Here is a 25,141-nt window from a genome sequence, read left to right as displayed (position 1 = left end):
GCTCATACAAAAGTTAAACTATTCCTTCAGTATTTGGGAATGATGCGCATATTTGAAACTATTTAAACAGAGAGGACAAAGATTTCATCTGTGCAGCTTAAACAAGGTCTGAATTTGAAGATATTGAAATTTGTAAGTACTTTATAAATTTAATAAAGGTTTTTCATTTGCGAGTCATTATGTTCCTAGATGTAAGACCATGCATTTAATACAAAAGGAGGATCCATTATTTTGGTAAAAAAGATTCCCTACAATTTCAAAAGTTTGGATTTGATCAGCAGAAGGGAATGAGGTCTTTAACTTCTTAACATCACTCAGGCTTCTATCGCACAGTATAATTAAAGTGTTATACTTTTATATATATTAAATATATAAATACATACATAATATTTTTGCAAAAAAATTGGTGAACTGTGAGGCTGTAGTCATATTAAATCATTAAAATAATCCTATAAGAAACATCAACTCAATCCTGCATCTTTGAACACAGCTCCCTCCCCTATATTGCTCACGAACATTCCCATGTCAAGTTGAAGAATGTGCAGCACCACAACAGCTGGTTAATCAGTGATTTTCATAATTATCTATTCTACGTATGTCCTCACTAATGCAGCAGAAAAGCCTTCGGATATTCTGATTTCTACTTTTAGTGACTGTGTTCATGCTGAGCAGCTTGGAAAAACATCCAAGTTACAGTATCATTTTCTCCACTCGGAACTCGCATGCCCTGTTACACGGATGCAAAGTTCCTGAGCATTTTGTGATACTTTACCTTCTCACGAACAGCTAAGAAGTACAAAACTGTTGAAGGAACAAGGGAATAACCTTTAACCCTCATGATCTCTTTCACCTAGAAATAATGATGTTGAGATGTGACTTCACCAATTAACAAAACTTGAGAAACCTGACAGATCAAAAGCATGTGAAACCGTTGCATCGCTCAGCAAGTTACAGGTAAAATTTCATGAGCTTGCTTTATGTCAGGTTCTATAAATTCTACGTGACTGTGTCTATCACAGAAACTTATGGCTCGTTCACATACAGACTTTGAAACAAATCTAGAAAAGTCTGGTGTAAACTAGATATGGTTAATCCAGCACAGCTAGCATAGAGTTAAGTAGCATCAGTATAGCTCCACTTCAACAGAAGTCAGGATATCATTGCGCTACACACTGTGCAAATAAGTTTACAATTATGCAATCTGAGATGAACCACTAAGAAAATTTTAGACATTTAAATAGGCACAGTTTTATTAATATCAATTTAGTTTGATTTCAAAATAATTTGTTTTTAAGTAGTAAAAATGTGTGCAGGCAAAGCCTAAGAGGCAGTTTTCTCAAATTATGTGTTTTTAAGACTACAGAAAATCAGCATAAACTTTGTATCATAGAAAAATACTTATATATAATTGAGATGTGATGATCTCACTAGTTTGAGGATATTTTTGGATGTTCCAAAAACCAGAAGGGAATCTAGCTTCAAGGGAAACTTCCTAGATTGTGCATAATCCAATTTTCTCTAATGTAAAAAACCAGCATTCTTAAGGAATTGTGAAACTCACCAATACACAGCGGATTTACTTCTGAAGTGTTAGCAATGCTGCTTTACACAACTTCACAAAACACTCCCCACTCCCTCCTGTAGGATTCCTTACCTGTCTTTTTTTGCAGCAGGTGCCCAGTTAGGCCAGTGTCCTAACCTCCTCTTCCAAAATAATGACAGCAGATTTGATTATCTTTCTGGGGCTAAAAATCTCTGAAGCCATAAGACTGTGCTGGGGGAAAAGGGCAGCGCAAGCTGTGGTCGCACGGTCCTTATAAAGAGCAACAACTCCAGATTCAAAAAGCTTTCATCTTTGAAGCGCTTCACATGAAAATTGAAAATTTAACAATACTAAGCAATATATACATCTATATTGAAATGAAACCTAGTAAGGAAGCATTCAAATACCTAAGCATGTAATAGGTTTTTAATGTTAATTCATATAAAGTTCAATAAAGTCCAAGCTTTATTTAGATGACAGAATCACAGAAGGGTTTATGTTGGAAGGGACCTCTTGAGGTCATCTGGTCCAAATCCCTGCTCAAGCAGGACCATCTGGAGCCAGCTACCCAGGACCGTGTCCAGACGGCTTTTGATATCTCCAAGGATGGCAACTCCGCAACATCCCTGGGCAACCTGTGCCAGTGCTCAGACACCCTCACATTAAAAACATGTTTCCTGATGTTCAGAGGGAACTCCTGTGTTTCTGTTTGTGCCCATTGCCTCTGGTCCTGTCAAAAAATTTGGTAATTCATTGTGCAATTAAGTAATTTCCTTCCTTTGCTAACTCTGCTGGGTAGCAATTTTTATCTCTCATTACTTCGTGATAAACACAGAACACCAACTTCTAGATTCCACCATAACAAAGCCATATTTGGTAGAAAGAAAAAAAAAATCTTACGTTAGCTTTGAAATAGACAGGACATCAAATCTGTATTTCAAGACAAAGACAACGGAACAGCATTACTAAACTGCAGGGTATCCTGCAAATGCTCTATCACATACTGGTCCACTAACATGAAGACTTACCTGTTTATGAAAAGAAAAAAGCACAAAACAATGTTGAATAAAGGTACCATTTCTCATGAAAACCTACGTTTTGTACAGATGAAGGCATTTACAGATTTGTTTCAATATGCCACAGCTAGTCCAACAAACCAAGCCTGCCCTTGTGAGACTCCCAGTCCAAGTAGATTACTATTCAGACCTGGGCTAAAAGTTACGCATAACACCACCAAAGAACCTGTGAAAATTTTTAAGGCAGAATATGCAGGGAACTCAACTGCATAAAACTGAAGAGCAGAGGTTCTCGACTTGCTAATGCTGTACAACCCTCATCGTCTGGCAAGCTGTGACTCAAACGTGGCTTCTTGTCCTTTCCTTGCACAACTGGACATATTGCTGATGCTGCACTAAGTAAGATTTATCTCAACTTTCTACTACCATTGTATTTCCCTTATTTTAGTAGAAGTAGGTACTACTTGTAAGATAAAGTTATTGTTCCTACCCAAAGCAAAATAGCTTTTTAAGTGAATATTAAACATTAGAAATCATAAAGTCTCAGCTCTCATATAGATAGAGCTAAGGAAGCACCTGCTAACACATAATGAGGACTGAGAAGCACAGTATTAGGAATAAGTTCAAATTTGAATAATGGATTTAACTATCAGGCATCTATCTCAGCATGTGCTAAGGAATACTATTAAAATTAACCCTTCTGCCATCTACCACCCTTAAAAGACACTCCACTTGGCTACAACTTTCTTCACTTGAGAACAAAGTACGAAGCCCTTAATGATGAAGCCACATTTCCACAGGACTAGGTCAAGACCACACAGTAGGAAATAGGTAACTTGATTTTGTTATCATCTTATATATAAGGCAGTCAAGTTGGCATCATATTCAAGACTAAAATATTTCGAATCAAAGAGACTGCTGGCACTACTTTTCATCATGGTTCATTCAGATTTCGAGCTGCAAGCTCATACAGTAGTTCTCACATTAAAAATATGCATTTCAAAATAAGTTATCAAAATTATGTCAGGTGACAAATTTGTAAACATCAATACATTAAATGAGAAAATTATGATGATCACAGACTGGAACACAAAAGTTGCTACTTCAAGTTACCTGTTTGTGACTTTTGACGTATACATGGAAAAAACGTCCATCCTAATACTCTACAAACGTTATTTGCTATATCTTGAAAAAGAAACTCCACATAAGCAAGCAGCAGCTTCTCCAAAGTCCACATTCCAAACCGAAGTTTTGCACACTGATGTCTCAATTTCTTTGAAAGGTTAACAGAACATTTACCTGTTGTCAGATTCTTCCACTACTCTTTACCAACCATCTTCAAAGAGCTCACAGTTTGCTCTCCTATTCTGTTCAACCTTGTTCTTGCCTTCTTGAAAATTTATTTCCATCTTATTTAAAAACTTATTTTGGTCAACTTACTTTCATTCTGATCTCTGCAAAATCTCGCATGATTGCCAAGTATATTCTGACAGGGTGTATTTATGCATAAATTCTGAGTGATTCTAGTTTACGCCACACTCTGTGAACTAAAATAAATGCAGATACCCAAATAGTTTAAAGATGAACCTCAGCAGCTAGGGGTAGAACCAAGTCTTCACATCTTTGTTAGAAAATTAAGGAATTTAATTAAGGAAAATATCAGACTGAAATAATCATTCAACAGATTTGTTTTCTGTAACACACCTTGAATTATGTTTGTCACTGACAGTACAAGTGTAATCAGTTTGTATTTTTTGAAAATTTGTACATAATATTTCTTAAGTCTCTACTCAAGCTTGCTCAGATCAATACCTCATATTGAGAATACCAAATCTGTAATTCATAAAGGGTAACATTTGGAAGCGCACTGCAATGACTGAAAAGGTGTAAACTAAGATGACTGTAGCTGGCAAGGGCAAATGCTGATTTAAGCACGCCATGACCACACCACCCTCAACCCCCAACTGCAGTAGCTGCCACTGTGCAACTGAAATTTGCTAAGTAAAAGATACGAAGACGTTGAAAACCATACTTGCAGCCATGAAGGAACTTCATTAACTGAAGCAGGTGAAGCAACTGCTGAAACAACTGAAGGTACTATCACATTCAAAGTCCTAGGAAGGTTACGACACTCATGTAGTCATCATACATGCACCCACTTGGCAGACAAGCTACTTCAGGTGATGACTGTTGAACTACTCAGATTTATCACTGTGGCAAGATAATGTTCTTCATAAACGTAGTTCCTGATAGTCCTATTCTTGTTTTGTCACAATCAAGGCAAAGATGACACTTTCCTGCAATAAGAGCACGACCAGATTTGGACAGCATTTGGTTTTAAGCAGGAGCTCTCTAAACTTGTGACAGAAGTCCTCTATTGAAAGCATCAGTACATGAAGTTATACATATGTGAACTGCAGTCCTTTCCCAAAACAACTTCGTATTTTTAACATTTGTCTGCGTATCATTAATAAAATTTCACCTGTTTCTTTAAGGTTACTTAGAAAAAAAACTAGAAATATGAAAAAAACTTAGCCAACTCCCTAACACATTACTCTCTTCCATTATCTTAATGAAACACAGGCTTTCAGACTTACTTTGTCCAGTAAAGCTTGTATTTTATTTACATGTTTATATTGAACTAGTTTCACTTCTAGCAGAACTCTGAAACAACATTTAAGAATTTTAGACGAAGTTTATCAAGAGTCATATTTGGGGGTTTTAATTCCATGGTAGCTTCCAAAATGTTAGAAGTAAAAAACTGAAAGATGAGGTCAAACTACATCTTTATGGTTTTCCACATTACTATCTCTCCCATCTGTAAATCCTTGAAGAGCACTTAAGTACTTTACTTTTCCATATCAGTATTTCCACACAGTCAAGAAAGGGTGCCTATCTATTTTTAAGTTCTCATGTATTCTGTCACGTAATTACTGTGTATCGATTTACACAAAAGTGAAACTTTAAAATAAAATTAAATTAATCCAGAATGAAGTGCGGGTTTTTCCCTCACAGGAAGAGCCATAAATCCTTTTCAAAAACACAACAGGTTAAGAATACATGCATGATATTCATATACTAACAAAACACATATGGAGAGGTATGTTAGGACTTCCCAAATCATATAAAGAACTGTTTTTACCATGCATCTGACATCCGATTCTTTCCTCTGACCCATTTCCATCAAGTTTAGTATTACAAACCCTAAATAAAGTTTTATACAGCTCATATTTTCCACATCGTCAGGAAAAGTTAAAGCCTTTTATAAATAAAAGAAAACCTGGTATACCGAATAGGAAACAAAGTCCTAAATGGAATGGATAAGGATATCCAGAGCAGGCCAGTGACAATCATCAAAGATGAGTAATTTCGCCCAATCCTACAGTCTGTCACATTATGTCCTCGCATCTCTTCTAAAGCTTTGCAGAGGCTTGCAGAATTTTCACCATAACACCAACAGAAGGTTAGGGTTGAGTCAATGTCAGACCAGTGGAAGATTTATAGCTCAAATTCTTCACAACTATGTAAGACTTCTAGTAAAATAAAGTTTTCCCACCTTCTTGAAAGATATACCATCCCACTTCCTTGACACTGGGCAGTTTTGAAGATACCCGATTTTTTAAACAATTTTTTTTTTTTTTTTTTACAATAACATGAAGAAGATTCTACATTACCAGCTTTCTCACCTGAGGCCTGAAAAATTATTAACATACAATAATCGATTCCTTACCCTCCTCCAATAATCTAGATGAATACTTTTAAACCTGTGAGTACTTCTGTCACTACCACAGCAACAAAGCAGAAATGCAAATGTAATATCAAGATTCTGGGCACAGAGTTTTAAAATTACTATTTATTTCCCAAGAATATCAGACACCTAGGAAATTGAGGTTTACGGTTAAGTGGAAGAAGAAAAAGATACATGAAAGAATTCATTTTGAAAGTAGTAAGAATAATGCTCCAAATCAGCTTTAATCCAACCAGGCTTAAAGGCACAATATATCATCAGTCTTCGGCAACTACCATCACTTGAATTATCCTACTTCTGATATTCATGCTACATGGCATCATCTCCAGTAATCTAACCAACTCTATTTTTAAGATGCTAACAATGAAGGAATACTTATAATGAGGTAAAATAGGTCAAATTATATGTCTTGTTAAGTCTTTGTAACAAACAGTTTCACACAATGGTCCCAATTTAAAGAGTACAAAATGCAGGCCCAGTAGCATGATGCAACTCAAAACAACAGCATGATCTCTCCATGGATTTGTACTTTCCCCGACACTGCAGCGGACTGGCTTATTCTCACTCAATATAACTCTTAAAGTTTCACTTTAAAAATTATGAAACTCAAATTATTTTTTTTTAATATTTAATACAACTTGGGGAGTTACAGTATTATTCAGAGCAAACATCAAGTCATTTGTGATTAATTTGCTGTCTTGTGCACATGCTTGGGATTAAAATCAGATTATCTATGGAAACTAAAACTCAGAATTTTTTTATCTTTAACATTAATACTGAACTGGCCTGTAAGCAGAAAAAAAAAATCTAGATGTAATCATGCATGAAAGTATATCAAGTGATTTTATTCTCCTGAGTCAGCTGTCATTTAGAAACAGTAAGAGGCACCCAGGACTTCTGTTTACTTTCCTACTACATACATTTTCATTACTTGCTACTTTTTCCCCATATGCAATAGAAAAAGAGTATTTTGCACAAAACATGCAGAGTAAACACAAAACAGAAAGCAAGTTTAGCAATGGTAAACCCTCCTAAACAAGTTAAATATTACTAAACAAATGCTCTAGTACTCTCCTACAGACATTTGCATTCAGCGGTGTAAATAAAATATGAAACTGTACACAATTGTGATGCAAGAATGATGCTGAGCATGCATTAAGTGATATTACAAAAACTACACAAAGCATAACATGGCAACAATAAAGTAGCACATACACTAAAATGGTTCTAAAAGCATACCATCCCAACTGCCAAGTTGACATAATTTTCCACTTTTAAACCAGTAATTCAATATATGACAATTATTTCATACATTTTCTTTCAAAACTCTGAACATTCAGGTTTTGAAATGTAATAATTACATTCTTCACACACTAAAGCAGAAACTTTAATTATTTGGCACAACTCTGGTTCTGAAAATGTCAGATGTGGAACTGCTACTGATACAATGCTGGAAGTTCTAGAAGCACAATGCTCCACATTGGAAAAAAACTGAAGATGAACTACTGTTTCATTATTAAAGTTTTTCTTCTGTGCCTTCTGGAAAAGGCTTTTGATTGAAGTTGATTAAAACTGGAGCTGCAGCTTACCTTTCACATGCTCTGTCCCTTAAAAGTGGAACATAATATATGGAACAATGCAGTGTTATTGCATCAAAGAACGAAAAACGTTAGCGTTTTAAAAGTATTCCCCATCTTTGTAATTGCAGTTTACATATTTTCTTCCAATGAAACGTCTTGCTTCTCTAAGCAACTGCGTATATCATCTTTCCTGGAGAAATCATGAAGAACACTATTTTCCATATTTTACTGGCTTGCATGTAACCTTCTTGCCAACTGCAAAAAGTGAACAGACAGATCAAGCTCACATACAATTTGGCTCAACATTTTAGTGTATGTTTTTTCTTCGCTACTTCAAATACTTGCCCTCTTGGGGATGTAAAAGAAAACCGTGCCACACAGACATCTAAAGCCCTCACCATATTTTTACCTATTTGTTCTAACCTATGTATTTCTTAGAAGTACTGAAAAGTCATCCAAACTCACTTCATGAGAACGTATACATATGAGAACTACATTCTCTGTGTGGCATGTAGATACAGCACAAAGTAACCTACGTCCACACAGTTATGAGTCCTTCTCTACTGCCCACTCCTTGCTGTTCCCTCCTTCCCCACTGAAACAAGTAGAATCAATAACTTTCACTGGGTTTCTTTTACTCTGCTCACTGCATGGGCACAGAGCTGCAAGGGCAGCATAAAGCACACAGGAAGCAGGACCAAGCAGCAAGGAGGGAAAAGGCCTGTTTTTATCTGCACCAACGCATGTCTTGAATTATTATTTTAACTATGCACACAAAGATTTTAAATTTCCCATTAGAATACAAATATTTAAAACATTTGTAATGAGCTTGAAAAGTCTGCATTCTACAGTACTGCGATAGCTGGTTTATGCAGGGTTTTTTCCCTGCAATTTTACACTAGACAAAAATATTTAAAGCTTAATAACAGCACTGCAGAATAAATCCTTTTACAGGAAATAATGAAGAGTAATGGAGCTTTTGAAAAAAGAACCACATTAAAATGCCCAAAACACAAAAGTAAACAGCTGCCAAAAGAATTACAATAAATCCTGTGGGTTTTACGTCTTTTTAGATTTACTACATTTTCTCTTTGACCTTGCAGAAGTGTATGTCGTTATTTAAAAAGGGAAAACCTATTTTGCTTGGGAAGAGAGGTCAGGCATTGGGGTTTTTTGGTTTTGTTTTTTAGGGCGAGGGGTATGTTGGTTTGGTGGGTCGTCTTCTTTCTCATGTTCACTGAGAATTACTTTCCCTTTCACAAAAATAAAAAAATTGGTTACCGTGAAATTAAGGCAAAAATCTAATGAAAATACCTTCCTTAATCCTATCCCATAATTGATAATATTCACTATTTTACTTTACACCATCTTCTGTTTGGTGCTTCTCTGCCTATGACAAGGCAGAGTGTGTAAGAGTAGATTCTCACAGGTTTGATGAGGGGCTAACAATCTTAAAATCTTTTTTTTTCATACTTATGACGACGAGGTGTGTACACTGTATACAGTTGCTGTATTCAGCCAGAAAAATCAATTCCCACAGAACAATTTGGTAACAACAACACAGAAGAAACATATCCAACTGCAGTGACTCCATCCTACATCCCATGAATATTATTTTTAGAACATTAATTCATCTGTTTTTCTGATATTCCTTGGCCATCTGTACAACACTAAACTCAAACTTTAAAAAAAAAAAATCTAAGTCATCAATGTAACTGGTATTTCCATATTTTTAATTAAAAATTAGTTAGTGGTTTTCATGTATAACAAGCTTTAAAGTTGTTTTTGTGAGTCTGCTGTAGATATAAAGTTAAACCACATTTCTCCCATATTATGTTACTTTATTCCCCCCCTCATCTTTTTTCAAATTATATACAGGACTCTTCATACTTTTTTCTGTTCAAGGTTCTGTGCTTTTTTTTTTTTAACTGAGAAATTAAAGGCAAGAGTAGTATCTTTATTCTCACTGCACTTCTTTCAAGTCAAGCACTTAATGTCCCACATACAGTCAGCATGTAAATTCAATCAAATCGTACAGCTATGCTTTACAGAAATTAATTTACAAAAGCACACTAGTAAAACCAGGAACAACAGAAGCTCTAGCCAAACCATTTACCAAGACAAATGGAAAAACCTTATGAACATGTGTATGCAGCAACACAATTAGGTTCCCTTTGAATCTCATAACTCTTATTACGAGCATTCCGTCCCCTATTTGAGGGATTACATACAAATCAGTCAGTTTTTACGTCTACAAAGATTTTTTTTCTTTTAATGTGATTTGAGTATAATTATATGAAAGCAGGTTTTTAAAATGGTTTTACCTGTAAATACACTATGCTTAACTCTGAACTTAAGCTCTTCTGAATGGTTCCTTCAGTTAAGAAAAAATGATTGCTGTTCTAAACCACTTTCCTGAAGAAACCCATCTCTTACTGCTTTTAGAAGTCAGGCTGAGGTCATTAATAGGAACACCTCCAAATTTCAATTATATTAATTTTCATAGCAGCTCGAGGAAGTTCAAGATGGAAAAGACCTATTAAATCTGTCCCATTGAAAATGAACACATTGAGGGCTTGTCTCCATGCATTTAAAATCATGTATTGTTTTAATGAAAATTTAATGTTCTGTTTATCCATTCTACAATTTACATTTTAGACATAGACAACAATTTCAATAAACTTCAGTATTTCATGGATTACTGTGAAAACAAACCTGAAATGCCTACAGTTATGATGTTTAAAATATTGTATGGGGAAAAATCGAAACAGATTTCTTCATAACAGCGAAACGCCGAATTGATGAGACCACCTACTAAGACCAAGTATATTTTATGGTATATCCCAAAAGGCAACAAAAAGTCAACCCAATGGGAAAACTCATACCTGACATTTAAGTATTGCAAGTTTTTAGCGAATCCTTCTATTATTAAGTTCTCACATTTCACTGAATGGATTTTTAAGAAAACAAATGCTTTTGTGATAATACAGTCCAATGTTCACCACTAAACTAGCACTGAACAGCTAATAATCTGAAAGAGTAATGTTCAAACTCTGTATTTTCCATAGGCCACACTCACTTCCTCCTCACTATTCAAGAATCAGGGAAGTCTGGATCGATAATCCCTCATGCTGGAAGTGAGCTAACAGCCCAAGGAAAGCATCAAATCCTAAAATGGTTCTGCATCTTAATGATAGCATAGCACCCAAATTAATAAATTCAGAGTTCCCAAGACAACAACTAAATTGCATTTGAATTACGTGTTCTCTCAGGTCTTGGCCCCCAGGCACAAGCTACCAAGAGATGCTGGATGTAGACTCTGTAAAATCACTTATGGATATGCACCACTTCAAGTCTCAGGAATGGGACTGAAAATCCATTCACATTTGCGGTCCGATGTAAACTGACCACATTAGTTGTCACCCAGCCTTCCCTGCCATTTTAACAGTTCAATTCCAATATATTTTGACGTTTCTTCACTGCAAAGGGAAGACTTATGATCCAACTTGTTATACAAAATATTATATATTAAGAAGTATGCAAAAAAACCCAGTTTCTACAAAATGCCTAAGTAAAATGAGCTTCATGCCATCACAGCACACCACTCTTGCTGAACATCTCACTTCAAAGAATATTCTCCCTTCAAAAGGTCTAAGGGGTTTTATTTTTCTCTTGGGAATCCTCTGTTAGATCAGTTATTTCAGCATTTTCAAGCCAAGTTATATCAAGGCAGAATGTGACCATTTAACAATCAGTACTTCATAAAAGTCAATGCATTTGAATCTTGTACCTTTTAAAAGAATTTGTAACTAGAGGTTATTTTATTTTTCAAGTTAAAATAATCTAAATTCAAACATGGAAAGGGGGAAAAATGAGGTTGGTGTAACATTTTAAAATATGACCGTATATTTTAGATCAGACTGCTCCTCAAAGAATGCATACTATAAAATCCTATTGGATTACGGTTAAAATTAATGTAACATGTAGGTCACATTGTCTGCTTGCCATCTATTTTAACCTTTTGTTCTAGTAAGAGTCTTCAGTTTATCATATCTTTATGGCCAATTGGATAAAATAGATGCGGACAATAAATAAAACAACTTCAGGTCAGGAATTTTCTTTCTAGATGTTCCATAGTAATTTGTAAATATCTTTCTTAGGAATACAGCTAAGTGTATCAGAATCACCACCAAGTTTCTCAAGACACTGGACAGAACTACACAGAAATTAACTCACACTAAAACGCATTTTACATTTTTAAGTCCCAAATAGCTCACCTTTAAATGAATGAGGTGATAAATGCAAACAGTTAGACAAGCTGGATTCTGACGATGTTGCTTTCTTTTACTTAAATGGAACAGTAAAGCTTTTCTATCTTAAAGTATTAAAATTGTATCTCAAGTGAAAATTAGACAGTTTAGACAAATTTCAGGAATAATGTAAAAACTCAGTAAGTACAATCAAAAGTAGCGCACTGTAGTTGTCAATTTCATATCCTTTCCAGGCTTATTTGTTTTACCACAGCATATAGCAGAAAAAGTCAGGACTTAACAGTGCTTTCTAGTCAAACAGACCAAATACTTAAAAACTGAAGTATATGTGTGTTCACAGAAGGTATGATAAACTGATCTTATAGCAGCCTTCCAGTAACCTGGTGTAGCGGAGGGTTTCCCTGCCCATGGCAGGGGGGCTGGAACTAGATGATCTTTGAGGTCCCTTCCAACCCAAACCATTCTGTGATTCTATGACTGGCCACATGAGGAACAAGAAAAATTAATTACTTCCAGCACACGGGCAGTACCTTCAAGCAAAAACACTGCTTGGCCACATCTACGAACCAAATTGGGACCACTCCTGTCCTAACAAAATTTTGTGTTTATCGTATAGCTAGAGACAGTTACTACCACATACCGCAAAACAAAAATCACTGCCTTTACCTTTGAGCTGTATACAATCAACCTGGCCAGGCAGCTCTAAGAAAGCTTTTATTAAGAGCAGGACGTGGCAGCTTGTCATCAGCTACAAAAGGAATTCATGAAACCTTTAAAGCATGACAAATTCAACATTCCAGTTATTTATTTACAGGTTAGGGGAAAAACAGGTTGAGAGCAGCCCTGAGAAGGAGGACTTGGGGGTACTGGTGAATGAAAAGCTGGACAGGAGCCAACAATGTGCACTCACAGCCCAGAAAGCCAACCATATCCTGGGCTACATCAAAAGTGTGGCCAGCAGGTCAAGGGAGGTAATTCTGCCCCTCTACTCTGCTCTCGTGAGACCCCACCTGTAGTACTGCCTTCAGCTCTGGGACCCCCAACATAAGGCAGACATGGAGATGTTAGAGCAGGGCCACGAAGGTGATCCAAGGGCTGGAGCACCTCTCCTATGAAGACAGGCTGAGAGAGTTCGGGTTGTTCAGCCTGGAGAAGAGAAAACTACAGGGAGACCTTCTAGCAGCCTTTCAATACTTACAGAGGTCTTGTAAGAAGGATGGGGACAAACTTTTTAGTAGGGTCTGTTGCAATAAGACAAGGTTTTAAACTAAAAGAGGGTAGATTCAGACTACATATAAGGAAGAAATTTTTTTACAATGAGCGCAGTGAAACAGTTTGCCCAGAGAGGTGGTAGATGCCCTGTCCCCGGAAACATTCAATGTCAGGTTGAACGGGACTCTGAGAAACCTGATCTAGTTGAAGATGTCCCCACTCGTTGTAGGAGATGGGGTTGGAGGAGATGACCTTTAAAGGTCTCTTCCAATCCAAGCTATTCTATGATTCTGTTTTTCAGGACTTTAAGGCTTGGTCCATGGATATTGAAAAAGAGGTTAGATTATTTTCTGCAATAAGGACAGCACACAAATCCACCACCACCATGCAACAGAGCCATTCAAGTCAGAGTTTTACAGGAAAGGCAGTTGACGACTGTGGAATGAATCACCAATATTAAAATCTACAATAACTTTGAAATACATACATACCTCTGCTGGCTAGCAAAAATGCAGCGCAGCAAACATGCACTTAAAACAGCATGAGGTTGTCAAAGAAATAATTAACCATTTTTTGCAGATTTGGTATGTTTAATGTACTTCTGAAACATGCTCAGATACTGTAAGTATGAGGGTGTTAATACCTGAACAAATATACAGGAGTTAGCCCAAATGACTGAATGACCCAGCCTCTTCCTTTGAAAAACTGAACAGGCCTCTTGAACCTACCTCAAGTTATATTTAAAATTGTTCCCCTTACAGCTTTACAGTTTAAAATTACCAACTCACACCAGTATTTTTTCAGTCCACATAAAAATGCCACATACAAGGGCAGAAAAGATGAAACAAAAGTAATCTAATATTTATACACCTTGCTAGACACTGATGTAAACTCCATTTTCAACTGAATGCAGTACACCAAAGCAGAGAGCTTAAGTAGTTGCTATATGCAAATATCAGTTTAGATTCTTCTTTAGTGAAGAAACAGCATTTTTCCCAAATGCTGAGTTTTAAGACTAGTGCGGTAAGTAAAACCAGTTGCAGGTTGTTTTTTTTTTTTTTGGAAGAATGAGTGCTGTAACATGATACATATATCACGTAGAGGAAAAAGTATTTCAGATTTTAAACCTAACTCACTATTGCATTACAAACCATGAAGTGTGGCAAGTATCTCAAGCTAAGCAAAAAAGGGCAACATTAAAGACAGTCTGGAGGAAAATGTTCAGTAGTTACAGATGTCACCAGTGAGGATCTACACGTGTGGTAACTCCTGAATTCCCTGAAAATAATCTCTATCTTAATCCATCCAGCACTGGCAATTTAAATAACAGTGTAGTTCCAAAATGCCAGCAACGCCACTACTTTTCTGTTACCCATTTGCTCACAATTCAATTCACCAAGATCATCACTGCTACGTAAGTGACACATACATGCTCTCTGCTGCTTTCATCCTTTGAGCTACATACATATCATTCCATGAGGTATACACATACCATTTTGATATAATTAGGGAATCATGTTACCTCAAATCAGTTTTTAATCAACTTAGTACTCCTATTCATGCAGATAAATTTTAGTAATTTCTATTTCTGAAAACATGAGTGAACAAACAAAGACAGAACACTAACACTTTACAACTATTTTTCACAGGAGAAAAAGCAATAGTAACCAAAAATATTCCTATTTTCTTGCCATTATAGGAATAGAACCAATAGGTCTTTTCCATCATCTTCCATGACTGACAAAATCTGAATCACAATAAGCTTGCTAACAGATTCATCGTCAGTTTTATCTTGAGACTCAATCAGCAAATCTAGCCCGAGTTGTGTTGGAAATGGGTATTTTTTTAAATTCATCATTCTGTGAAACACCTATCAAGAATACTGAAGTGCAATCCTCCTAAATGCATGTTACTCTAAGTGAACTATTATTTTAACTGGAAAACATGTATTTGTCTCCTAATTACACAGTTAATCACTGATAACAGACTTGTTTCTATTCAAACCAACCATTGGAGAAAATGTGTACTTATAATGCCGCGTTACACAGTGGAAGGCTTTCAATCAGCTTGCACAAATGTCCCCTTCCTTGCAATGGCAAGATACTTAAACAACCAGGAGAACACATAGATGTTTCAACAATTTTTCTTCTGTATAAGTATGGTTTAGGTAAATTCATTCATACTGTTACGACTAAAGCATACATACAGATTCCTTTTCCAAAGTTGGTTTCCCTCCTCCCCACCAAGTTAAATTTTTCAATAATTTGAGTAAAGGATATACTCTGTTGATAAACCTATTGTGACTAAGTTTGCAAAGAGAGATCAAGATGAAAGGACACAGTATCCTTGAGAAAACCTGATGCTCTTCAGAAGTTGAAACAAACAAAAGCAGTTCTGTTATAAATCGTTCGGAATATGAACTGCAAAATGCAGTTTAGCTAAACAGATTCACTATTAAGGGAACTTTCTTGACACATAGTAGAAACTACATAAGAATGAAAACGATGCCACTTATAATTAAGCATAAAGTTATTCTCACCCAGTTATTAGTAATAACATTCCCAAAATCCTTTCAAGTGATTTTTACATTTTATTGTCATCAGATAACTGCACGTTTTACAGCATAGTCACACATTGTATTTTGCTAATCACAAACACATTGCCTTACATAATGATCTGCATCATTTCTGCTCTATACTACAAAGCCTATGACTGAATACAAAAAAAGTTTTACAAAAGAAACTGTTTTAAAGACTACAATAACAATAAAACCGTTTCCAGATAACAGCTAAAATTATAAAGGCATATCACTGTATAGTTTTACTGAAATCTCTAAACAGTAAGGAATGAAATAAGTTTTAGTATCTGCGACGCTTGTTAGGTCCTTCAAAGTTGCCCCCTGGGTTTCCTCTACCAAAGCCACCAGGTCCACCACTCACGGCACCTACACCACTCATTGGCGGCTGAGGAGTTTCAGAGCCCGTTCTGCTAACCAGAGGTGAACCCATCTGTGATGGACCTCCTTGAGGGAATCTCTCATTATGCTAATACAAGTCCATTTGGAACATGCCAAATGCGAGTTACAACAAAAACCACAAGTGATGTTGTCATGAAGTTCAGCAGATAGTCCAGCAGAATCAGGATCACACATAGAGGGAAGAAAGGAGCAATTCAATTAGTTATCATGGAAAAAGAGGTGGAAATTAAAGAGTTCTAATGTTATGCTCCAACTTTGTAACGTAAATTAAAAACTGAAAAACTTGAGTATTAAGACCAACTCCAGTGCTGAATGTAATTTCATCCTTTCAAGCACATCTGAAGCAATACATATTCTCCATGTAACAGAAGAGACGGCAAACAATAACTTTAATTTTTGAGCCCTATTCTGCAATACATTGCAACTACAATGCTTGTCCCTTAAATAAGTTAGACACGGAAGCACTGTCAAACTAGGAAAAAAAAAATCAGCTTCTGTTATTCTTTTAACAGCAATATAACCTGAAGACTTACACACCCATATATCTGAGGATATTTCAGTCCATACAACCTGGAGACAGTCTTTTGTATGGCACTTTAGGAATCTTTAGTTAGACTTCTAAAATCCAGTCCAAATAAACTGACATAACTAGTGACAAAATGCAAAACTGGACTATGCTTAGTTTAAAAAAACTTGATATATATCTAAAGCTTAACCTGAAATATCAATCTAAGATGAAAATCCAGCTGATATCCTACATTTGTTTCCTTCAGTGCCTAATATTAATAAAAGTGTATGTGCTTACACAGATTTATTTGACTATGGCAATTAAGACCTAAAACAGAAAACATGCATCTGAGCACTTATAGTTCAGTATTTATGTTTTTTAAAAAATAGAACCCCACAGGACAGAATTTAAAACATTAACTCAACATAACACAAACTGTTAAAAACATAGACATATGATACAATCAGACCTTGAAATAACTCATCATTCACCTGTTGAGGACAGTTACACTTTCAGAAGAAATTCCTTCTGTACAGAGATCTACATTAACTGCCCAGGTTCAACAACAACATTCAAGACTAGCATTTTATTTATATGGCTAAATCAGAGAATTCTTCTGAAAGTCTAACTCTGGTAATAGTAATAGAGCCCAACAGTTCTGAAGCCTGCTAAGTCATAAATACATATATTATTTTAAAACATTATATAAATAAAAATATAAGCAACTTAAGATCATGATTGATTATATGTGCATTGTTTAAAATTTGACATTGAATAAGAAAAAAGTTACTTCAACAGCTGCATGAAGATCTGCTACTGCCCCAAAGTACCTTAAAATCTGCACTTAAAAATTGTTAAAAAATTACCTTTAACTCATATCAGCATGTTAGCAATGGATATGAATTTCAACAAATAGCTTATCACATACTTTTGAATTTTTATCATTTGACTTTTGGACAAAAAGTCAAGTCCTCTTTCCAACCAGGACCCCTCGCTCTAGCTAACAAGAAAACTGCAGTAATTAACGACCTACAATAAAGTATGGGGGTGGGGAGGAAGCTACTTTTAAAGTATTACGTTCAAAGATAATCTATGTTTCAAAAGACTGCAGTGGAACAAAAAGACGACTGCTCCAACCTTCCCCTAAAAGACTTCAGAAAAACATTCAATTTAAAAAATGAAAACTATATTTCTAGTCTATAAAGCATAGTCTCCATTTCCCTCTGTGGGAACTGACATTAACTCTTACACTGTTTCAGTAAACAGCCCTCAAAGGATCTTTAAAGTGTCTTTCCGGCAACAGGAAAAATACAATAAGGCTATGCCTTTCTGTAGGGGCCTGCCCCCCAAAATCAAAAACCTTGAAAGTTCAAAATTATAAAAGTAAAAAAAACCACACCATCTAATTTGTCCTTCAGTAGGACAGAGAAGAAAATGGTAGTAAAAAAAATATTTTTTTTAACATGCATTTTGAAGTGTCAGTATACTCCCTACATTTCCATAACTGGAATGACTTTTTGTAGAAAAACAACAATTTGAGATAGATACCATGATATACAACACTACATTTATTTTCTTACGCCTCTTTTTCAGTATCTACACAGAGAGAATGTTCCAGTGGTGACCAGAAGCACAGTGGTCTCCAGCAAAAGAATCTCTGAAAACAGTATTTTGTGAAAAGCACTCCCTCCGTTTTGTAAGAAATGATACAGCTGATAAAACGAGCTGGCTCCTATGATGAGAAGTGACAACCTCTCCTTTTTACTGGTAAAGACCAGACTCATGTATTTTGTGCTCAACTCATTTTCCTCTCTGGAATGAAAGATTTTGTCCAAACTTCATTATATAGATTGCTCAATTGCAGACAGATACTGTTGAGAAGGCATATACCAAAATACATGTTAGAAAATGCTTCTGTGTTCCAAAAAAACTATAGTGAAATCACTGTTTATACTCCTTTATAGCACACCACTACTAGAACATCCCAAACATCCGTTTACAAAATAATACTGAAAAATACGTAAAAAACAGATTTAAAATCATATCGTTGTTTCTCTACATAAGACATTACAGATTGGAAAAGTGGCTGGCTATGAGAATAGAGCAAAAACGGGTAATGCTTTAACTGCATTTCAATGGCATATCTGCTCTTGATAAAAAATTCCAGATGTATACAAGACATTCCCTATCACCCTTGGCAACCGGGCAGTGTTCTTTTTCCTATATTGATATGACAGTTATTCCTAACAGCTGTTGGCATATTATTTTCTAAGTGGCACAATTACTGTCATAATCTCATGCTTTCAATACTGTTAGAAAGGAAATACAAAAAAAACCAATAGTCACTTAAAAAAATTAGTTTACACAAAGATATCTTCACACTACATAGCTTCCAACAAAAACTGTTCATCAAAAACTGCAGCAAGGTAATACACAGAATTTAGTTTCACAAAAGAAAAAAACAGCAAATGCCAAAATTTACAGATTACTCTGGTAAGTTGTTTCTTTTTCATTTCACAGAAGTGATTTCCTTCTGTCAGTGAGCTTTTCATGACAGGTCATACATGCAAAGTTTTGCCACAAGTGCTGTACATGCTAACCTCAATTTAAAGTCTGGTTACTGATCAAAGAACTCACCCCATTCCTAAGCGAAGTAGGATTTTCATAGTAACATCAAATAAAGATTTCTCTTCTGTGTTGTAAATTATTTCCATGAACAAGTTTTATTAATTACTTTTAAGAGATTCAAAACATGTAACGTTCTCACTCAGTGTGAAAATATCTTTGGTAATAAAAATGGGCCATGAGACATGACAGCTATTCAAAGTAATTAAATTTGTGATACGTTACCACAGTTCCATTATCTGGCATCATTGGTGTTCCCATATTTGCAGCTCCTTCCGGTCCCATGGAAGGACCAGGACCCATTGCAGGGCCAGGTAAAGTTCCTCTGTTGTTCATATTCATACCCATCATTGGAGGAGGGCCTTGGTTACCAGCAGGTGCTGGGCTAAACGCATCTATGCAAAACAATCTATACTTAGAGCTGTCCTATCTGCATTTTACAAGAACAAACAAACAATTTACAATATTTAAAAAGCCAAATGTACAAGACTTCCAATACTTGAAATAAATAAAAAATATTCTTTGAGACTGTACATTTATCTCAACCATCTGCTTTTAAACAGATTTTCATTAATCCTTATTATTTTGCATTAATCTGCCTCGTGTATTTGAAAATCCTGAAATTTACAGCTAAATATAGCTGTACGGCTTCTGTGCAGGAACTGAAGTGTTCATATAGCATATATATATGCAATATGCACACCACAAAACAGCAAAAACCTCAAGTGATTTTGCAGTAATTGGCAACTACAAGGCAATTTGGCTCTGCGGGGATCATAGAATCATACATTTGCAAGAACAGTTCTACTAGTATTCTGCTAACTGTATATAGTGTTACAGTATATTAGTCTAACATCTAAAAGCAATACCAGAGACGGTACTAGCTTTACAATAAATTATTCATAATATGGCATAAATAAATCTTGCATTCAAATGTAATTTATTCTAGTACAAGTACCAGAAAGCTTAAGGGAAGTTTTGGTAGAACTGAAAGTGACAGAACAGTCTCCTCCAAAACTGGTTCACAATAAGAGGTAGAAGAAAAGCTTAAAAACATCTTTCAGGGATATCATTTGGCTATAATATTGTGCTAGGAAACATCACTCTGCCAGCACCCACTAACATACTCAACGGGTAGGTAAAATTACTTTCATAACATTTTCTCATGTTGTTGTAAGAAAAAAAAAGACAGACTGATTATATAGTAACATCTGCTATTACAAAATATCAACTTTAAGACGGGTGGTGATGCGTTCCCTACCCCCCAACAATAATCCACTCTTTTCAGCCAAAACTGTGCGTCCAAAATTTAATAATGGAAGACTTGCCTTTGGAATCTAGCCTACGTTTTAAGTCATGACACCATACAAGAATATCAAGAAATCTGTCACGTTGCTAGACTAATAAACTTGGTTTTGTTTCAAAAATCAGCCTCTCAGCACAACTGTAAATTCTTTAGTAATGAATATATAAACACACATCATTGTAAGCAAGCCATTTAGCACAGATACAGTACTATGACTATCTGCAGATATGCAAAACTGCATCTTTATTACCTGCCCTGAGTACATATATCACAGCAGTCAGTGAAACCACTGCATCCAAGATACTGCTGCTAAAACTGCAGACCTGGATCCTGCAGTCGGATGCTTCTTATCCACCCACAAGCATGTCAGTTCACAGAGCAGCTAGAAGACTGTGCTACCATTCAAGAGAATTACAGTTGAATATGCCCTAAAACTGCCCTTTTAGTGTCATCCATTCAGTGACTAAGTATGGAAGGAAAAAGTCTGAACTGCCAATATAAGGACAAACCTTGATTTTCAGAGGCTAGAACTACTCTGCAGGACTATTATGATGGCAGCGCTTAGTGCTGGTAGTCGTGCCATTAACTAAAAGCAGTCAACGCTCAATTATCTGTTATTGGCTTGCTTACCAGCCTAATTAAACTTAGCCAGCTGGCCACACACAAGTAGTGTTCGCTTGTCCTTCAACTGCAACAAATTCTTACTCTCTTTATCACACAAATGCATCCATATTGCTTCCAGGGTGACATATAGAGGTTTGACAGTATAGGTTGCTACGTTATTAAGCCAGTTTCAGGAAGAGTCAGCTCTGTTAGGAGGACAACTGAGGAGTGTAACGCAAGGATACAGAGAGGCCCTGCACAGCTTCAGCAAGAGGCCACTATGGTGTTTTAGCTATACCTCAGAGGTCCTCCTAGCTCCAAAGCAGACCCCAAGAGCTAACCACCTGATTGCCTATTCTTTTTGTGGGACACTGATATTAGCAGTTAATTCACTGGACCAGGTTGACCAACAGATGGAAAGCAGTCATCGGTGTTCGTGCCACAATACACAGACACTTAAACTACATCTTTTTCTGAAATCTGGAGGGCTGAAAAAGTACACTCTAAGTGTCTGAACTGCACATACCAAGGACTGGCACAGCTGGCATCAAGCCGCAGTCAATAATCTCCATCAATGCAGAGATACTTCCAAAAAAGCTGCTTTTTTTTTAAAAAAAAAAAAACACACACACACCCCCCATTGCAAAGTTTATCAGCTGCACCTAGCATTACAGATCCAGTTAAGTGCTACGGTGAGGCACACAGATTTTCTCAGAACTTGTACGCCACAGAAAACAATGCAAAAATTAGTGGTCCTGCACAAGCCAGCCCAACGCTAATTAAATCTGTCACAAAGGTACCTTGCTTTCTAATAAGATTATAATGTGGGTATTTCCATCACTGAAGAGACATCAGCTCCCCACTGTCCCACAGGATGAAAAGTCACAAATGGCAGAGGTGAAGGCCAGTTAAAAATAAAGTTGAGAAAAGACGCCAAGACCAGCAATTTAAGGTCTACTGTAGGTTTTGGGGGTCAGGGTTTTTTCCATTGTTAAAGGGCTAGAGAAAAAAAAAACATCTCTACAGTGAGTTAACCTAAAATCCAGATACTGTGGAAACAAACACTTCTTTACCTACTTGCTATGGATATTTTCCCCTTTTTAAAATAGTAGTTCACTGCTACTATAACTTCTTTTGGAACTATACATTTATTTCTGAAAACATTTGTATCAAGTTTAAAATCAAAAGTCATAGCACAAAGCTTACAAAGCAAGACTATGATGAACATCACTGTTAAACATTAAAACCTGACAAGGAAAGGGCTGACTGTGAATCGCTTGCTATAAATGCCCGTTTGAAATCTGTACGTAAAAAGTGTACCTTGTGGATCTGGACAGCTGGCATTAGTAGTTTCCACAGTATCAATATTCACAAAGTCACCTAATTAAATGAAATTTTCAAGTAGACTGCAAAAATATGCAAAAGTACAACTAAAAAATAAAAATAATTTAGTCACAATTTATGCCTCAGCTTATTATTTGTAAATAACTTCACATTTTCCTTCAGAATTATTTTTTAAAGCTTTTCATCTTCACTGAAAGAAAAAGCCTGTTTCTGTTTTGCAGCTATAAATGCGTCTCAATTAATAAATGCAAGGAAATAACAAATAACATTTTAAAATCTGGACAGAGCAGATTCATTAGTCTACAAATTCACATTACTCAAAAGGTCAAGTGACAAGGTTTACCAAGTTTTGTATGTACTTTCAAATTTAAAATATGCAAAAATATTACTAACTTTTCTAAAAATTATCATCTTAATTTATTTTAAATGAACATTAGGAAGCTTCCAAGAGATATATATAGACAGTTAATATAGTTGAATAAGATTTATTTTTTTTTAAGAAATAGGTTCTAGGTTTCAGTCTTGTTTAAAAGCAGATACTCAGGTTAAGTAGGATTCCAAACTGTTTCAGTCTGCGTATAAGGAGCAAGCACTCATTATTAAGAACGTACTTTTCTAGACTTCACAGTAACAGCTTTTAGCAGTGACAATATTTTAAATCACAAAAGTGAACTGAGAATATTTGCAAATACAGACTTGCAATAAATCAGTAGAACAACCACCACATTATTCACTAATCTTTTGGCAGGTATGTCAACAAGAACTTGCCAATTTTAAGTTCTACATCATTTCACTGCGTGCAATTACAGCCTCAACTTCTCTGAATAGGAAGTCCCTTCGAAAGTACACCTAATACTTTCCGAACAGAAAATTCCTATTTTGTATCATATAATTTCTACAGCATCATCTTTCCTGGCCTTTTTGTTTCTCTGAACTTGCATACCACATTTTTTCCCCACAGGTAGTCAAAACAATAAAATAAAGATACACATTGGAAAAAAAAACAGCTGTCTGGAAGCACAATATGTGAGATCTTTTATATTTCCTAATACTGTTTACTCCTTTTTACAAGTAGTTGTCACTAATTAATAGTGCTTGAGTAACATGTACAGTCCCAAAGAAAAAGAAATTTTACATTACAGAAGCCTTTTTCCTTCAGATCCCTACCTCCCATGTTTATTGCTCCACGAGGACCCATATCACCCATTCTCATTTCCTGTTCTCTCTGAAAGTAAACATAGTTTTCATGGTCAACCTATCATTCTTAGAACTTAAAACATTCCTATTGACTCCATGAAAATAAAAAATTTTCACGTTTCAAAGTTTCCATTGATTACAAAAATGTAATTGATTACAAGGAATGAAGTTAATTATACTTCCCTGTTTTCATAAAATCAAATGGAACAATAAGTTCAGTATAGCAATGCTGTACATTTTTGCATAATGCTAAAGGTTAAGTATCACAAGTTTATCAGATGCAGTGGTCTAAAGTTCCCAAATAGTTCTGTGGTCAACTGCAAATGAACCCATCTTCACACAGTGTTCTTCATTAGTAAGAAGAATTATATTTACATTTTAACTGTATATACTGAGGTCTTATTACAGTATTGCCTAAAGGCTGTTGTTCAATAATAAAGTCAAGCTGGCTTCACAACTCAAAAATGCTTCTGTTGATTGGAAACCAAGCTCTGATGTGTTACGTTAGATAAACTCAGCCTGCCAGGTCACCTTTGTTCAAACAGTTTTGATTTAACTTGGTGATAGTACACATTTTATTAAATTATATCATGCTATTGCTATGTCAGTTCAGATACTGACCACTCCTTTGAAACCAGCATATAAATGTAGTTTCAACATAAACTATATAACATGCATTTATACTAAATAGACAACACATCAAATTGATCCAGATTGAACTGATGCTCAGTCTGTCACTACTGATCATGAACCACAGCCTGCTGTAAAACAATACTCAGAAGATAGTACTCAGAGTGGCAAAAATCATCACTTAAGAGGACAACAAAGTACACCTATCACAGATAATTCCAAGGGATTTTAGTATTAGTTTACATCAAAAGGATGAAATGGAAACAAACTTACAGTTCAAAATGAAAACTAATGAAACTTACACCAAAAAAAATTTCTCCTGAACTTTCTGCAACAACATTAACATATATTCCACTCAAGTGAACACGCATGTGCTGAGAATAAGCATATGCAAAAAAAAATTTACCTGATTCTGAAAATTGTTTCACTTATGATTTAAGAGTATAAGTTCAGATGCACTTTGAAAACAATTCCATACACTAGACGACTGAATCGGTCTTGCTAAACAATCTTTAAACTGAAGTATTAATCAAATCAAAATACATTCATAGTATTTTTACGATTTCACAGAAGTCCTTTTC

General features: G+C 35.7%; 1 protein-coding gene across 7 annotated transcripts in view; it reads right to left on the bottom strand.

The window, feature by feature from the left end:
- Positions 1–25,141, bottom strand: part of PSPC1 (paraspeckle component 1) — a 65,534-nt gene that overhangs the window by 10,080 nt on the left and 30,313 nt on the right. Inside the window, exons 7-9 of one of the 7 annotated variants that reach the window (XM_086621579.1) lie at positions 23,901–23,958; positions 19,706–19,875; positions 15,247–16,414 (exon numbers count right to left, since the gene is read on the bottom strand). The exons of the other annotated variants lie outside the window; for them this stretch is intronic. Of the exons in view, the coding sequence (XP_086477705.1) occupies positions 16,229–16,414; positions 19,706–19,875; positions 23,901–23,958 (414 nt within the window). The 3' untranslated portion in view covers positions 15,247–16,228. Of the gene's footprint in view, positions 1–15,246; positions 16,415–19,705; positions 19,876–23,900; positions 23,959–25,141 lie in introns of those variants that run through there. 7 annotated transcript variants of the gene reach the window in all.

Source organism: Tauraco erythrolophus, chromosome 1 (genome assembly GCF_009769465.1).
Source record: "Tauraco erythrolophus isolate bTauEry1 chromosome 1, bTauEry1.pri, whole genome shotgun sequence".
Lineage (NCBI taxonomy): Eukaryota > Metazoa > Chordata > Aves > Musophagiformes > Musophagidae > Tauraco > Tauraco erythrolophus.
Note: the sequence above shows the minus strand (reverse complement) of the source record. Positions and strands in the feature narration are given on the sequence as shown.